The sequence below is a fragment of the Anopheles aquasalis genome, chromosome 2, assembly GCF_943734665.1.
Source record: "Anopheles aquasalis chromosome 2, idAnoAquaMG_Q_19, whole genome shotgun sequence".
Classification (NCBI taxonomy): domain Eukaryota; kingdom Metazoa; phylum Arthropoda; class Insecta; order Diptera; family Culicidae; genus Anopheles; species Anopheles aquasalis.
Genome location: NC_064877.1, coordinates 50,137,501 through 50,155,000, shown reverse-complemented (window position 1 = coordinate 50,155,000; position 17,500 = coordinate 50,137,501). Strand labels below are relative to the sequence as shown.

At 43.6% G+C, this 17,500-nt stretch overlaps 2 protein-coding genes across 2 annotated transcripts in view; one reads left to right on the top strand and one right to left on the bottom strand.

Annotated features, from left to right (window-relative positions):
- LOC126569591 (uncharacterized) overlaps positions 1–7,173 on the top strand; it is an 11,605-nt gene extending 4,432 nt beyond the window's left edge. The window contains exons 2-6 of the mRNA XM_050226792.1: positions 4,539–4,800; positions 5,538–5,683; positions 5,757–6,702; positions 6,789–6,876; positions 7,006–7,173. Coding sequence (XP_050082749.1) covers positions 4,539–4,800; positions 5,538–5,683; positions 5,757–6,702; positions 6,789–6,876; positions 7,006–7,173 — 1,610 coding nt within the window. The remainder of the gene's footprint in view (positions 1–4,538; positions 4,801–5,537; positions 5,684–5,756; positions 6,703–6,788; positions 6,877–7,005) is intronic.
- A 1,654-nt stretch (positions 7,174–8,827) lies between these two features.
- LOC126581578 (scavenger receptor class B member 1) lies at positions 8,828–16,900 on the bottom strand. The gene is made up of 9 exons (XM_050245325.1): positions 16,643–16,900; positions 15,951–16,183; positions 11,831–11,922; positions 11,243–11,749; positions 10,883–11,139; positions 10,535–10,815; positions 10,338–10,456; positions 10,129–10,251; positions 8,828–10,066 (listed from the first exon to the last, which is right to left on the bottom strand). The coding sequence occupies exons 2-9, from the start codon at positions 15,991–15,993 to the stop codon at positions 9,764–9,766; spliced, it is 1,725 nt and encodes a 574-aa protein (XP_050101282.1). The 5' UTR covers positions 15,994–16,183; positions 16,643–16,900; the 3' UTR covers positions 8,828–9,763.
- Between the last annotated feature and the right edge of the window lie 600 nt (positions 16,901–17,500).

Below are 17,500 nucleotides of genomic sequence, written 5' to 3'. Positions count from 1 at the left end.
TACATTTTTCCATTTATGAAGAGAAAAATCGCTCAATTCATTCGGAAATGTGAGAAATGCAAGACAAACAAAATAACTAGACACACGAGGGAGCAATTCGCAGAAACAGATACTCCCAGTAAACCGTTTCAAGTCATATCAATAGACACTGTTGGACCATTGCCAAAGACGATAAACAACAATCGCTACTGTCTCACTATACAGTGCGATTTAACCAAATACGTCGTTGCAATACCACTACAAAACAAGGAAGCAAAAACTATTGCTAACGCTTTAACGAAAGATTTTATAATGATATATGGGAATTTCAAAACGCTTAAATCCGACCAAGGAACTGAGTTCAAAAACGAAACATTTGTAGAAATCGCAAAGCTCTTTGGGTTTGAACAAAGATTTTCAACAGCATACCATCATCAGACAATTGGTGCACTCGAAAGGAACCACAGATGTTTAAATCAATACCTTCGTGCGTTCACAAATGAGCATCATGATGATTGGGATGACTGGTTAAAATTTTATTGTTTTTCTTATAACACAACTCCACACACAGACCATCAGTACACACCATATGAACTTGTATTCGGAAAGAAGGCAGACATAGAACAAGAATTGAATAAGGAGCATGTAGATCCAATATACAACATGGATGATTTAGTAAAGGAAACGAAATATAAAATTCAAACATCAAATATGATAGCGAAACAACGATTAGAAATAGCTAAAGATAAAAGAATATTGAATAATCGTAACATTAACGAAATTAACATTGAAGTAGGAAATATGGTATTCTTAACTTTAGAGAATAGGAAAAAATTAGATCCGTTTTATAAAGGACCGTACGAAGTTATAAGCATTTCAGATAAAAATTGTAAGATAAGATGTGTAAAAACAAATCAAACAACTATAGTACACAAAAACAGGTTAATTAGAGCATGACGAGATGAGTTAATAGCTTCAAAAATAATAATTATTGTCAGCAATAATTATTCTTCTTTAGGGGGGAGGTGTGGCATACATGTACGATAATGTACAGAGATGAATATATCACGCACATGTATACCAATCTCCAAGCCAAACCGCAACAATGCAATAATGCAACAGAATTATTACAAAGTATCACATCGCATAAATTCAAACCGTTAGGCAACATAAACCAAAATTGTTTATCGAAGAGCGATACGCGATGCTGCGCTAAGCCAAGCGTCAAGTGTCGCAATCCAAACATACACAACAATGTATATCAACTAGCAGAACAGAACAGAATGAGAAAGAAACCATAATCAATCCAAGAAGTTAATCTCATTCTCGCTCATAGGAACTTAGATTAAACAAATCTGTAATTCAGTATAAAAAGGCGATGAGCGCCAAATAAAGCATTGATTCTTGATCTGGACTTTCATCGGAGTACTTTTCCTTTGGTCCTCGCTGGTGATAACCTTCCCGGTTCACCATAGCTTGGATACCAATTGTAGAAAGAAAAGGTTGACAAGTCCACTCAAGTCGGTCCGGTAAATCTCGCGTCCACCCATGCCGGGAACAAATATCACAAAATGAATCATTGGAGCCGCAGCCGGGACGCTTGAAACGCTCGAGGCGAACATGAGGCAACATGGTCTTTCACACCTATCCATCCCACTATCTGGTCCGAATCCAATGGTGCATAAAATAGTAGTAACGAAAGTGAAAACCAACTCCTTCTTCTACCGGGAATCGGCACCGATCAGATACGATTCCCACAAGCGGTCGTTTCACCGAACGCTGTTGATGGCCCGTTGATGTTATAATATCCTATGAGATCATCATTAGTTACAATCGATGATCGGTCTGAAAAGAAGAAGAGAAAGAGAGAGAGAGGCCCGGTGCATGGCAAGCGGTCGACTCTCGGCATTATGGTGCGTGAAACATAAGTGGCGGCACTTAAACGAAGCCCCATTGCTCGATCGATACGATCACTCAGTCGATCGATTTTTCCGTTTAATCAAACGGTGAACGATAAAGACGCATAACTTGACCATAATGATCTGCTTCGGAATTCATTGAACGATCGGAGCGTGCGAGTAAGTGGGCAAATTGGGAACGAAAGTAGTTAATATTTGACTTCGTGATGGGGAATGCAGGTGCTCGTTGATTGATTCATTATGAAAAGGTAGAGGTTTACATGTGGCCCTAGTGCCAAGCGATCCCATTTCAAGCGAATTCGGCGGTTACTCTCAAGCATGTGCTTTCGAGAAGCGGTCAAGAGGGAGGATGCTTTCCATCTCATTCGTTTCAGCAACTACTTGGCGGGCCCTTGTCGTTGGAGAACGGAGCGATTTCGCCAAAAACGACCGAACCAGCACGATATGGCGGAGGGGCGGGGGCATCGGACCAGAGCCCTAGGAAAGATGCGACGTCCGACAAAAGTGTAATTCGACTGATCCAGAAGCCAGAACTGCTACGCGTGACAGAAATGCGATTAAAACTCTTATTTTCTCTTTACATCCAGTTGCTGAGGCCGCGGAACAAGCGGAGCGAGCGGAGCGAGCGTAGCGGAGACAAACATAGCACGGGGTGTTAACAAATCGATTTAACTGTGAATAAAACAGCAATTTATTTCGAATCGATCTGCTTTGCACCGCTGAACGACGAATCTGTTTTCAATTGAAATGAGCCGCCGGGTTGGCCCGGGTTTTACAAATCGAAAATTCCATCCTGTCGCTTGGTGGGTGGCCATCGCCAGTTAACAAACGCTGTTACTGTAAACGAAAGCAGCCAATATGAATGCCATGCTGCAAATGCACACTACTTTGGCATCACATTCATCAGTACCAAGTATGATAGCTGGCTGGTTCTTTTCCCGCTATGGGTTATTCTGATTTAGCATTCTGCAAACCTCTCGACGCGTTACGCATCGGCTGGCAATCAGTTTCTTTTTTCGCTAATGACCGTATCTAATAAATCATTCGTCTCCTAATGATTTATATTCCCTTCTTTTTATGAAACGATGTACTAGACATTCCATCCAATTCGTTAATGTTGATGAAGTCTGACAGTTTCTTCCGAACATAATGTACAACAATATGAAGCTTTTAACGCCGGATAGCCGCGCTATGCATACAGTATGACTAAAAATTTACTAAATTAGCCTACTAGTACTCATCCCTAACGACTTGCTGCGTTTTCCTCTGCGATCGCACCTTGCATGATCGTGCTTAACGATGGAGCGATCTCGATCTTGCATAATACTGTGTAGTGGCGTCGTGCGTCATCAGCGAGTAAACCCCATTGCAGCAGGGCCTGGTGAGGCGAAGGGAGGAAAATTGCTATGTAACGACAAGTAATAAAATATATTTCCAAATGAGCAACAAGGATGCTCTCCGGGAGCGGGATGGCGGTTAATGGAATGGCATTGGAGCATCGGAAGAAAGTAGTAAAGTGGAAATTGCAACAAGACAGAGACCCTTCGCCAAACTGGAACCCATGGTATGACGACGTATTGTGACGGAGGTAATTCAAGGTGCACGCGAGAAGGAGAAGGAGGAAGGGGTGGAAATTCACTTTTCCTTTCATGAGCGAGGAACTATCGGTGTATATTCGCTGGCCGATTACAGCACACCGGTTCGCCAGCCTTTTATGTTTGTAACGTTTCTTCTGGCAGAAGAAGTGAACAGGGCGAGCTAACTAACGAGCTGCATCGTACCTGTTCAGATCCACCGCAGCTAAACTTTGATTGCAGTCAAGGCTTGTATCCGAGGACGGTCGTCGTGTTTAACTGCGAGGTACATTTCCCTTCGACTCCGATGCCACCGATGCAGCAGCTGCAGCACATGCAGCGATCTCGGCAATCAGGCTAGCAGCAAGATAGAGGAATTTTCCTTCCCTCATGTTGCCGCCATCGGCCACGCTATCCTCCTGTGGCTGGGAATGGTTATTTAATACCGAGATGAGTGGAGTTGCAGCGGGAAGCACAAGAAAACTTTTCCCCTAACCCCTAAGAGGTCTATTATTTGCGATGCTTGGTTTTGCGCCAAAGACACTCATTGTCTAATGATCATTCAGCGACAGCAGCAGTAGCTACTAGCTAGTTGCACGAGGTCGCTCGACAAGGTATGGTGGCAGTGTGTATAGGCAGCCCTTCCGTGTTACCTAAGCCATGACCTTTCTCTCCTGTGGAAACTCTTTGTTATATCGTGTTCACAACCCGCGGGTGATTCCAATCATTGATTCTACTATTGATTGCTTCACAGGTTCATCTGCGGCCCTTGATTGCCTTCGATAGGGGTCGGGCGAAAGTGCTCTCACTTTGAGCTCTCTGAGCTGTCTTTTTTTTCTTTTCTGACGGCTGTGATAGGCAAGACACGATTAGACCGGTTGAATGGATGCATTTTTACTTTCCGTTTCCGCTAGTATAGTTACTTACAAAGCATATATCCTGTTTAGCAATCTAGTCCTTTGATGTATTTGTTTTGTTATTTTTTTTTGCTCATTTCTACAAAAATTGGTCAAACTATCCTAATATGCCGTATCAACTGCGCCGGATTCGGCCATTTTCATTCCAGACTGTGGTGTTCGCACATCTCGTCGACAGCCAAGAAGTTACTTTCCGATAGAGCTGGAAGGCACGAGACGCATGGATCGCAACGAGAGCGTCAATATCCGCAATCCTAAAATAATGCACGGTACACCGACGGTCGAGGGTCAGTATCCGTGGCAGGTTTCCCTAGAGCTGCTGCATCCATCGTACGGTTTCATCGGACACTGGTGCGGTGGCGTATTAATTGACCGAAATTGGGTTCTGTCCGCCGCACACTGTATTCACAAGTAGGTATTTCTTCTCACCACTGGCGCTCGTTTCGACCTCAGCTTCCCAAAACCCACTACGGGAGATGGGGCATCGTTGCACCCCTATTACCTTTGGCACTTTTGGCCCTATTTTTGCTCCGGTACAAAATGCCATTCCTGCGTCGGAAACGCTGCCAATATTTCTCGGCTCAGCCGCAGACGAATATTATCTCTCTATCTCGACCCGGCAACGGAGGAATTGATCTGAAAATTCGAATACATCGAGAGGGAAGCGCACCCCAAACGAATCCAAAAACGCGGTCACACTGACCGTTCTAGTCCTCTGACCGCGAACCGAAATCATTCATTTCAATTTGTTCCGACCCATTTTTGCACTGACCGACAAAGAATAAACACGAAACTCGGCCTGTACGTCGCCAATACGGCCAAGCGCCCGGGCGGCCTCGCTTGCACGGGAAATTTAATATAGGCACAGCAGGAAACACGTTAGTCGAAGGTGACCCTGCTGGGGCGATTGCACCTGCAACGTGCAATCGCATCGTATGCACAGCCTATCAATCCCTACCGATAGCTTCCCGGCACTAGTAAATGGCATCTTTCCGGTGTGGGTCAATGCGTCGGCTGAGTCACTGGCCACTGCGATGGCCTCGGTCGGGCCAGTCGGGGTTGGGGTTGGAACGAGCACGAGTCGACACCATGCCATGTTGAACCGGACCGGAGTACTGTATCGATTCTTTTCCTGTTTTTCCTGCCAGTGATTTGTTTAATCTTCCATTGCCGGCACTGTGGACAGTAGTGCTCGGGGAGTATGATCGTCAAACTGAAAGCGGCCGGGAGCAGCGCATTCCAGTTGACAAAATTATTCTGCACGAGAAGTACCACAATTTCAAGCACGACCTCGGTGAGTACGCAGAGGATGGTCCCTCGACTGTTTCTTCGGTTTCCTTGGTAACGTTCAATATTTGCTGTCGTAGTGTTGCTGAAATTGACTCGTCCTGCCAACACGTCACCAAGTTCGAGGGTAAGAAAAATATGTCTTCCGTTTGCGGATTTCAAGGTGAACAGTATGCCATTTGATCCGCGGCCAGAGCAACAGGAACGACCGAAACCCAACGATAAGCCTGCATATTTTTTCGATCGCGACGCTACTGCCACTGAAGAGCACGTATCACCAGACGACGAGCGATACGGTGCCGATCAGGAAGGGTTTCCCGATGCAGTGCCATTTCGAGATGATAATTTCCTCAGGCGCTTGAAGCAGTCCTTTGAATTGGATGCTTTCACCGGGCGCTCAAATCGTTCTCGAACGGCGAGATTTATGGTAAATCAGTTGGTTGTAGGTAAGATCCGGTCCACCGGCTCCCGCAGGCGCACCGTCCATGAGCCGCCCTCGTCGATTGCTGCTAATAGGAGGAACTCAGTTCAGTTCCCGCAACCAGCAACAAGGAGAGACGGTCGCCATATCATCGCAAATCCACCAGCACCGATAGCGAAAAGGAATCGACGAATGCAGCTTCGTTCCAAAAATTTCCGTCCTCTTGCCGAGACCGTGAAGAAGGATAGTAATTTGGTAAATCAGTACCAACATCGGCGAGTCAACTTGAACAGCAAATTTGGTAACAATAGAAGACGAAACGATAAATTCTCCCATGCTCCCGTGTACTATCGCAACGAGCCGAACTATCGCAACGAGGACTTGCATGACTATTCGTTGATGGACGACGCCACGGTGACACCGGCGAGAGGGGCTGGCCTGGAAGTGGATCCGGATGTGGATGCGGAGAGCATTTCTGCTGCTGCAATGCCCGATACGTCCCAGTACGTTGAATGTCTAGCAACAGGTTGGGGCAAATCAACTATTGACGATGAGTTGACTGATGTGTTGCTGCAAACTCGAGCTCCCATACAGAGTAGTAAAAAGTAATTATGCCCCACCGGTCGTTGATGTCAAGCTCAGCATATCTAATTTACTTTTCGTTTCCGATAATCCGGTGTGGCCATGACAGGTGCGAAGAGGCTTACGGTGATTTCATCAAACTACATCGAGGACATCTTTGCGCCGGAAATTTGGATGGTGCTGGAGGAACTTGTGTGGTATGTATGGGTAATTTTTTTAAGTCATCAATCAGTTACGTAGAATTGACTTGCCATGGAAAACAGCTCTTATTTAAATACTCAGTTTAACAATGTAACTGATTATTGATTCTCAAACTTCACTTGCAGGGCGACTCGGGAGGACCATTGCAGTGTCGCATTAGCAAGCGTGGTCCATGGATCTTGGTTGGAATTACGTCGTTTGGCTCGGGATGTGCCTTTAAAAACTACCCAGACGTATACACGAAAATTTCCTTCTATCGTCAATGGATAGTGGATACCATTGAAGCGAATTGAGCATCGGAATGGACGCCGCGATCGGCATAATCGTGAGATATCGGGAAACACCTTTCGTTAACAGTATGAGCATTAGTAGTCGTTGAACAAGATCATGTGATATTATTATAGTGTCGTTCCAATTTACCAAAAGTGCCTGCCACAATCGCTACAGCAATGTACAGGCTCAATAGCAGGTTTATAGTCTATGTTTTATGTTGTTTTTGTATAATTCCTTGCGTATGTTATGTTTTTGAATAGTTTCTAGTTACTACGCTAGATTATGTTTTTATTTCATGTTACCCTTTGTTCTCTCATAAAAAATAATTAAAATATCCAGACGCTTTTAACTTACCACTGTTTTTTTTTTCTTTGAATTTGATTGTAACATTTTCTTACCTTTTCTTGAAAGACAAACTTTATTCATATCTGTCATGCTCTGTAGCAGCAATCAGAAATCAAAATCGTTATAGCATCGAGGATTTGAAAGCATTGATGGCATAATCGATAGCATTCCATCGTATACAGTACAACCTATAAAAAGCGGTAGTAATTATAAAATGTATTGGACAAGCTGGAAGTAATAATCGTCGAATGATATGCGATAGTTCAATCCTGTGTTGGAGAAATATTTTTAACATAAAAAAAAATTTACATAAAATATAACATAAAGTAAAGTGGGGCAAGAGTGCGCATGGGGTAAGAGTGCGCACCAGTCATTTCTAGAAAACGGTAGCATTGAAACTTAGAACACTCTACTTGTTTGAAAGGTCTTGTAGTGGCTTGTTCATACGTGTTTTTTTCTTTTGGATTGGATAAATAACAACAAAGAAATGCAGTAAGTTGTAGTTTTCGCGATTTGCATATTATTTAATGTTTTTTTGAAAACACTCTCTCATTTCGTTTACATTTTCTCATGCTACGCTACATAAGTCACAAAGACTCCTTAATTAATGTAGAATCAAATGCTGAAAACTTCATACCGAAATACGGACTGATATTTTAGTATTTTACAATTTTTCTCAAAACGGCACTATGGGGCAAGAGTGCGCAGTGCGCAAGAGTGTTGTGGTTGTTCTTTTGTCGCAAAAATGCCGAGAATGCATTCAGAGTGTGTTGAATTGTGCCTATGAACGCGAAAACATCCACCAAAAAGATAATTGAATTAAATTGAATTGAAGAGATGAATAATTTTTTTTTTTCATTTGTCATGAATTTTTTTTTATTGAAAAAAGCATTTTTTTATGAAATAAATTAATGTTTTCTTCAATAATGGCCTATATTCACTCTAGACTTCACACTCCGACCAATTGGTTCGATCGATGAGGTTTGATTTCGTATGCGCACTCTTGCCCCACTCAATGCGCACTCTTGCCCAAATGGTGGGGCAAGAGTGCGCATTTTTTATTTTTGCTTAATATGCATCTTTAACAAGATGTATGAGTACGATCAACAAATTTTGTTCCACAATTTTAAGCTACAAACCAATACTTTCATTTGGTGTAGCTAACAGGACGAACACTTCTTTCCTTAGAGAAATACAGCGAATTAAAAGTTAAGTGCGCACTCTTGCCCCACTTTACTCTAATTAGAAAATTTCATTTTCTATTGAATTGTTGTGTTCAATGTCATGAAGTACTTTTAGGGTGTTCCGTGATTTTCTCGAGTTCATTTTAGAAATTTTTTCCTTAATTTTATCGAAAATGGATATGATTGCTTCTTGCATCGCCTGCGAATCTTTATCCAGTACCGTAGCCCTTATTCTTACCAATCTACCAGAACTCTATCAGAACAATCGCAGTTTTTGAATACTTTTTCCTAAAGGTTCTTGGAGTGAATCCTGCGCCTCGCCATGTTTGGCATTTTTGTTTAAAATTGGTACCTCGATCATTTCTGGCTCTTTTGAAGAGAAAATTGAAGAGAATACACAGGAGAAAATCAGAATTTAGGGAAAGATCTCTTATGTCTGGATGGTCTGGATGGTCTGTTTGGTAGCAGATTCTTTTCCTTGTTTTCCGTTTTCCTTTTCTACACAGTTTTCCATTTTCATCACTCATTGCCCCAAAACGACACGTACTGCAATGAGGTTAAGGACGAGTCTCAGAATGGGTCCACCAGTGCACGGTCCATCTAAGGAAAACATAATAATCCTTTCCGATACCCCTTGGAAGTAGTACGATCAACTCTCAGAAAGGAATTATCCTAGCTTCAACATCGTTATCGTATCATCAAATAGTTTAAATCCTGGTTTGCGTTAACACCACCTTTATTACTTTATCTTATGTGAAACCATATTAACGGACTATCTGATAGAAATAACAATATTTATAGTTGTACAGAGTAACGATACTGAACCCTCCAACGGTGTTTTAATGCTAGCTAGGTGTAACAATATACAAAAAATATCACAATTAAGGTGTTCTACCATGTTTCCGAGTTGTGTTCTGGCGCACATGACTATTTGTGTGCGTGTGCTAGCTTAATCGTATTATTCTATAAGAATAAAATCTCAGTTCGAATGTCCCCACTGATGGGTGCAAGGGATAACAGTGCCCATGGCCGACCAGCGGAGAGATTCAACATACAAAGGGTGCTCTAGTGTCTGTTGCTTTCACGCATAGTTCTCTATCAGCAGTGGCTCCCTGCGAATCGGTTCTCCATCACCATACTTTTCCAGCTCCTTTCGCAATAGAGGATACGGTATCATGTTGACGGTAGAATACCGAATCGATTTGCGAGGATCATACTCGAACTTTGCCGCTTCAGCCGAACACAGCAACACTAGTGCCGCTGTAGCGATTAGCGAAGCTCCCAGTAGACCCAACAGGCACACTGTCCCAGTCTGTAAGTATGGAGCGATGTCAAACAGGAGGTTCAACAAAAGGATGAGCTCCGGAGTCAGTTTCTCCAGCGACTGAAACAAACAAGCCATTTGATTATTGACTGCAACTGGCGACTTATTGCGCGGTGGCTTACCATTTCTGCCCATATCAGCGGAATCACCGTGTTGTGGAACGGCTTCAACTCTGAGTTGAAGCTGATATTGGAGAGCAGACTGATTTGCACCCGAATGTTAGCCTTCATGGGAATACCGAGTTGCTGCAAGACACAGAATAATCGCGAATCGCGATTGATGAGTACGATTGATACAGCAGATTCACGTCACGGGTTCATCAATCACCTACCGGTTGCATAATGATAACGGCATCGTGTTTCTCTTTGTTTGGACTTAGCCCGTCAATCGCATTAACGAGCCCTGGATCACCTTTGTAAAAATGCGGTAATGATACCGCTACAGGAATGTCTAGAAAAATACACGTTTCTATTAGACGGATGTCGAACGCGCACCGCCCATTAGTATGCATGCATTCAATATACTTACTGTACCAACAGGGACTCAAATCTCCCAGACCCTTTGGAAGACATTGGTTGTTTCTGCAGTAACACGAGGTATAAGGATCATTCAGAGAGCTTTCGAATGCATTCTCCTGTATCGAAAACCAATACGCTTTGATACCATCGACTTCGCCTTCCCTTTCAAAAGCAATCGGAAGCGTGCGACAAAATGCTTTGCGGTACACTTTGAACACCTCTTTTTTAGAGATGTTGCGTGGAAATACGGACCCATCATAGGATCCCTGGAGTGTGTTGCAGGGTGTGTTTCTAAAATTGTAAACGAGAGCCATCTAGTACAAATTTCACTAATCTAAATCGCTCATCAAGTCATCACCTTTCATTGGCATCCCAGCGATCTTTTCCCACGTAGCCCCAATGTGCCAGTCCCGGCGATCCATTCCATAGGTCTATCGAATAGTCCCGGATCGGTTCGCTCTTGCCAGCTGCTGATGTTTTGTCCTCATAATATTCGTCGTGTAAACTCTCCGGTACGTCGTCGTCAACAAACACATTGTCACCATTTGCATCTTGCTGGTTGCGCACCGATTCAGGAAGATTAATCGTAACGGTGTCAAAGCCATCGTCAAACATCTGGTAATCAACAGGAAAGAGAACGAACACATATCGTGAGGAAACTGAGCACTATTGTCAATTCAAATGTCAATTTTTCACATAACTGTACAATTTAACTTACCCGATCCAATACGCCAAGTTTTTGGAAGTGAATTATGTCCGGTAGCAAGGTCGATGCTATCTTAACAAGCGGATCATCGTAGCCCCACAGTAGATCATGCGTAGTAATGTTCAAAATAGGAGCCATACCGAGTGGTCTCAGAGCAGCAGCCACGGCCAGAGCCGCAAATGTGGACATCCTGTACGCAGCACTCGACACTCCCAGCAAGGCTATGTTGGGGATCATTATGCGATCTTCCTTAGGATCACCGACCGATCTCTCGGGTACGAACACTTGCCGTCGCACCGGCACGAAACTCAGCGTACCATTGGGGTTGAAGGTTGAATTGTGATGTTCCAAAAACTCCTGATACACGTACGGTCCGATTTCCTGTAGCCGAAGTCGTTCTTCCCCCCGCATAAAAGCCTCTGGGTTTGAGATGTTGAACACGTAAATGCTGATGAAGACGTCGAGTGGCGGTTTTTTCCACAATCTGTTCAAATAAGAGCCTTCATACATGGACAATTTCTATGGAAATTGAGATGCAAAACAAACGATGTTCCGATATTAGCTGATGATTAAGATTGATCATGGGTTGCGGCTACCTACATCTTCAACAATAACTTCGGTGGGATCAATCACTATGATCGCGTAAGCCATGGTAATGAACAGTACCCCGAGACAGCAAAGCTTCAAAACTCCTGCAGAACACAAATATAGAACAAAAGGGAAATAAAAGACTGGTGAGAAACAAAAAAAAGGTAGATTGATGCAAAACTGTCAATTGCAAACGAAACCACAAGGTCACTAATAAAATGAAATCTACCACAATCCGACCGACCGACGCGTCGACACAGCCGCAGCAAACAACTGCCATGATCGACTAGTTTTTCGAACCCGGACCATGTTCAATGTCAACATGCGAAGAGCTGCCATACGCAGCCTCGTCATGTAGGGCGTCGTCAAACGAGTTTAACGCTCCGGAACGACTGGTGGCACTGAGTCAGTGTATTTATGCAATGATCTTCTCGATCTCGGTCACGATTCTACAGCATGTTACCGTGTCACGTCTTTTAACGGAACGATGGACGCATCGCCTAAGGTAAACATGTGGTAAAACTCACCAAAGTTCATGCACCCGTAACCTCGAGACCTACACCAACGAGAGCACCCAATGGATGGAGCATAAGTGCTATCCCGCAAGCTACAGTCAATGCCTCATACAGCCATGCGGTAAAGCCCGCAAAAGATACTCGGCAGAACCCGTTATGCCAGGCTGTCGTTTCGATCGACCATTCGCCATCTCACTAGTAGCTTACATCAACTTGCACTTTCATTTGTTTGTAAACAGAGACGCGCGCGCCACACTCTCAACGATCTCCATCGCGAGTGTGATCTTGATCTTGCGCGTTGACGACGTGACGACTAGGAGAGGACGCTGAAGGAAGACGCGACGCGGGGACACGGTGCGTCACAAACCTGTTCGTAAGATCTTGAGCAATCGATAAATTACACACATATACACAGCATACCATAAGCATCGTGGAGGTTAAAAAACTAAACCCGAAGATATTGTGGCTATGAGTACCGTGCATACCGTTTACCGTACCAGGGGAAGCTGCACGTAACTCAACTCAGGGCGTCGGCCGCCAAGATGTGAGTCAACCGGAAAACCGAAACACTTTTACGATGCAGTCCTTCGAGGCTTTGGGAACATCATCCGTGAACTCCAAAAGACAATAGCGGAAGTTCAATGTCGTCGTCGTCGCGTCGTCGTCACGCTCATACGAGGCGGCAAGGATTCAAAAACAGGTTAGCCTATAGCAGACGAACGTTGCTTCTTTCGATCAGCGAAGCGTTTCGAGGCAATGAAAGTTAAATTCAAATTCGTCTTACACCTACTTCCTCCAGAAATGTCAGATTGCGAAAGGAGTAACAGGTTTTGCATGGCATAGAGTAGCCAGCTATCGGAGAAGGGTGTTTTAAAATGGCCAGCGAGATAACTTCGCTCGCTCGAGCGACAAGCTCGCTTAATCTCGGGTTATACGGGTTAGGTCCTACTTCCGCTTGCGCTTTCCGACAATATATGGTATTACTTGAATCGTTCAGCTGAAAGCAGTTCACAATCATTACGATACAGATCACTGGCAACAACTAATCAGGTAACTTCCGCACTGCAACGTGCACTGCACGCTCCTTGTAATCATAGACGACGAACCCTAGACGCTGCCCCGACTGCTGTTCCTCACTGCTCCCTGGACTCAAGCAGGAATCCACCGCCGTGAGGATTTTTCTCAATGAAACGCTTTGCTTGCGGGGCCCCTTGCGTCCATTCAGTGGCAACTGGTGGGCACCAGCCTTGCGGTGGTGTTGAAGGGGGAAAGGGGAGGTGAAACTTGCGGGGTGGAAGGGGCAAACACGTTGTGACAACTCTGAGGCGCACGTGGATCGTGGTTGCAACGCTGCGTAGCTTACCCTATAATCGAACAACCGAGCGATTAGAAGTTAGTGGGTCATTTAATGTGGCCAGTGTTGTTGTCCTTCTGCCCATCATACGCGCTAACGGCTAACCATCTCATATGCTTCACCCTAGACGATACACGTTTGGCAGATTGGAACCGGTTACTTTCACGCCACATGTGAGAATGGCTATTGTCGGCGATTACCTTCCTGGAATATCTATTCCCATACCATACAGCTTCGAACCGATATGGTGAACAAAGCTTGGTAAAACCATAAACGCCCGTTTAATTGGCGCTGTACGATCACACCCTACACCGCGCACAAAAGAGTGCGCAGATCATAAAGAAAAAGCAATATCTTTATGGTGACACTGAGCAATGAAATGGTCGTGCAGGCCAAAAGCCAGAGAGATCATTCGTGGCAAGGAGTCAAGGGTAAGAAGATACTCATTTACTGGAAAACAGTAATTATACAGGAAGCGCATGATCGCCGTAGATCGCTTAGCTATACACATTAGACTAATCGGTCAACGGCTGTTTGTATAGCACGCGGAAGAACATTTGCAATCCGTTGAGCGACATACCGCGTTAAGCTAACTCCAACGCCCCTCATAGGCTTACTTCTCTACAAGAACGAAAAGAAACTGCAATATTTGAGGCGAAGTGAGTTTTATCGTAGAGCGAAGCGCAGTTTATTGGTGATCTGCTGATTACCTTTACATAAATCACGCAAGCATGTGCCACCAATCGACAATCTAAGGCGGAGAACCATTGAAGATCTTCAGTTCAAGGCTATGATGGCTCTTCTTCATGATGCAAATTGACTAGCCTTTACCTAAAACTCGTATGTCCAGAACCACAAAATAAAAATTTCGTTAAAACCCGTTTTTCCAGAACAAGTTCCTCAAGAACTGGAATTTGTATCGCGAGACCATTTCCATCGATTATAATCATGTTATGTTGAGATAAAAAGCATCAAAACCTTTTTTCTTTATAAGTATTTACAACTGCATTCAAAAATAGATATCTCAACAATATTCTTGTGGCCGCTGAAGCTTCAAAAATAAAACAGACTTAAAGCAAAACTGCCGTCGACTGCAAAAACTGCGTGTAAAGCCTCTTTTTACCACTCTTAGGGGACTTAGCCTAACGGTCATTTAGTTGACATTTTACGGTCATGAAAATCCGGTGAAGGCCATTTGCAGACGAAGAAATGTATCATCTACTAGGCGGACACATCGCTGACTAGTTTCGTGATAGTGGGCCGTGAGGTGGCCATGCCTGCTGCATGCCTGCCAGGCAGGCACAAAGATAAGTGCCGACGGCGCCAACGATCGACCTCTACAGAGTGCAACACTGCACGTGACAGCTTCGCAAGGACCATGGGTGAGTCTCAAGGTTCTTGAAATGCGTGTCGTCGACAGGGCTCTATAGCAGTTCTCTTTTTAGTGCGAAACGAATCATTAATTGATTAATTGAAGCAACCAAAGGAAAATATATTTTAAAACGTTTATTAAGATGTTCAACAACAGAAATGCGTAATGATTCAATAAAATGTCCTAATTGATGACCTCATAACACCAACAACCGTCCTCAAAACACGATACCCGAATTGAATGCCCTAATCTGTAGGATCGGATCCTTTGGCACCATGAAAAAGTTTTAACATGACTTCCATTTCCTGCGATGTCGCATGATGAAGCAAAAAGACATGTTATAAGTATGCACGACGCCGCGCGGTGAGATCGCTTTCTTGATCTCCTTCACGTTTTGCCAAGCTTTGCATTTAGTTGACTTCTGACCGCTATTACTGTTGCTTTGTGTGAACCACGTGGATACAAGCAAGATCGCGTGTATGCTCTCCCGTTGGGCACATGTTCTTCGAGATTTCATCTAACGTTCACGGTATCACATGTAGCAACAGTGGGGTAGGTAGATGGATCAGAGCGACGATGGCAAGAGGTCAAAGCTAAAACCACTGTGATAAACTTGGGTGATCAACATCCGGATCGTCCCACATTACACACGGGTCAATATCATCTTAACTTTTTTCTCTTTTACTCGTCAGCTTTTAAGACGGCGAGAGCTCGAGAACAGCCCTTTTAGCACAACTGACTTCAAGTTGCTTTTCGACTTGAAATGTGTGCTTCTACAACGCTTCTAACTAAGTGATCTCCATATCCTGCACGTCACGGTACTCCCTCGTAGCACAGTCAAGAAAGTAAAACACATTATAATGCATAAGCTAATATTTTTCGTCTACTCACTCTTCCTCTTTGCAGCCAATGGAAATGCCGGTGTCGTTGTCATTTTGACTCTATTCACTCGCAGATGGCGAAACTAGTAGGTTTCGGTATTTTCCCGATTACGGTCAACGGGTTATTGCCGCGGTTATTAATTTTCAACTTCCTCCGTGACCCGTGCCACTCACGCAGACAATGTTCATTACCGAATTTCTATTGAAGCTTTCTATAACAACCGATGTCACTGTGTAGAGATCCTGTGGTCAGAAAGTAAACATAAATTAAAGATCACTGTTGCCTATGCATTGAGAATATCAGTATTCTGTTACAATCACATGCTTTATTCTGCAGTTGTCTCACTAATCAATTGAGTACCCTATATTCGAACGCGATTTAAGTCCCAATGGATAATTTTGCCATTTATTTGCAAAAATTGTTAATTGCATTAATATTTTTTTATGATACAGCTCATTTAAATATATTGCCACATAACATTGAGCATATTTACGTATGAGCGTTTTTTCACTAATTTTCTGCACCTGCTAAACGCTGTTACATAGAGTTGAGCTAGACATTTAAATCGAATCACTAACCCGAAATTAAACACTGTCGAACAATCACTTTTTGCTCATTGTGTGTGAAAACACCTGCTCTCGCTTAATATGTCTCTCTTTTAGCACGTAATGGAGGTACTTAATCAGGTTCTTTGAACTTACCGAGGATAAATGTTTCCACAAAAAATCATACACTATTGTGAAGTACTGTACGCAACAGTATGCCGTATACGAATAAACACTTTTCCATTAGAAACTAACGCGTTTCTTACACATCACCAGTCGTTCTATGATACAAATCAGATGGTTCACTATAACGTTCAAGGATTGATGAGGCTTTTACACTCAGCTGATCGCATACAGCCTCCAATAATAGGATCCTCCACCAGCTGGATGACGGAGATCTTGTTCGTTGGAAGGCGATAGTGCAAATAGGACTAAAGCATGCGTGGTTCTGTTCTTTATATAAGCTTCAAGCAAGGCACCTTCACCACCACTACGATCGCAGCACTGGCTGATCTGCTCACTAGCCGCTTCTCTGTTCACGCACATGCTCGCTTGTATTTTTATGAGATGAAATCTTGTAGAGAGCATCTGTAGCACAGTTCGCGCTTCGCGTAATCGTTATCGGAGTGATAGAAAGATTAGGGTTTTTGTGCAAATTCAGAGATGATGGTGTTTTACCAATTTTACGAACCAGATGCACGCATGATCGCGAGATTCACTTACGCGTTACACCACTTCACAACATGTGTTCGAAGAAGCAAGCAGCAGGTGAAATATTTTTCTCCACAATCCATACTCTTGTTAAGAATGCGATGATCTAATCAGAATTTGGGTTTACAAACAGAAACCGTAAACATCCGTAAAGTGTATCACGGTGTATTCCCATTCTAACGCTTATTCTCCGTGCGTACGTGTTAAATAAAAACTCACATAACGACTCACCGTTTCTACACGTGAATATGTGCTGCTTACCAGATACACGACAGCTTTTGGTGGATTTCATCGAATCTACGA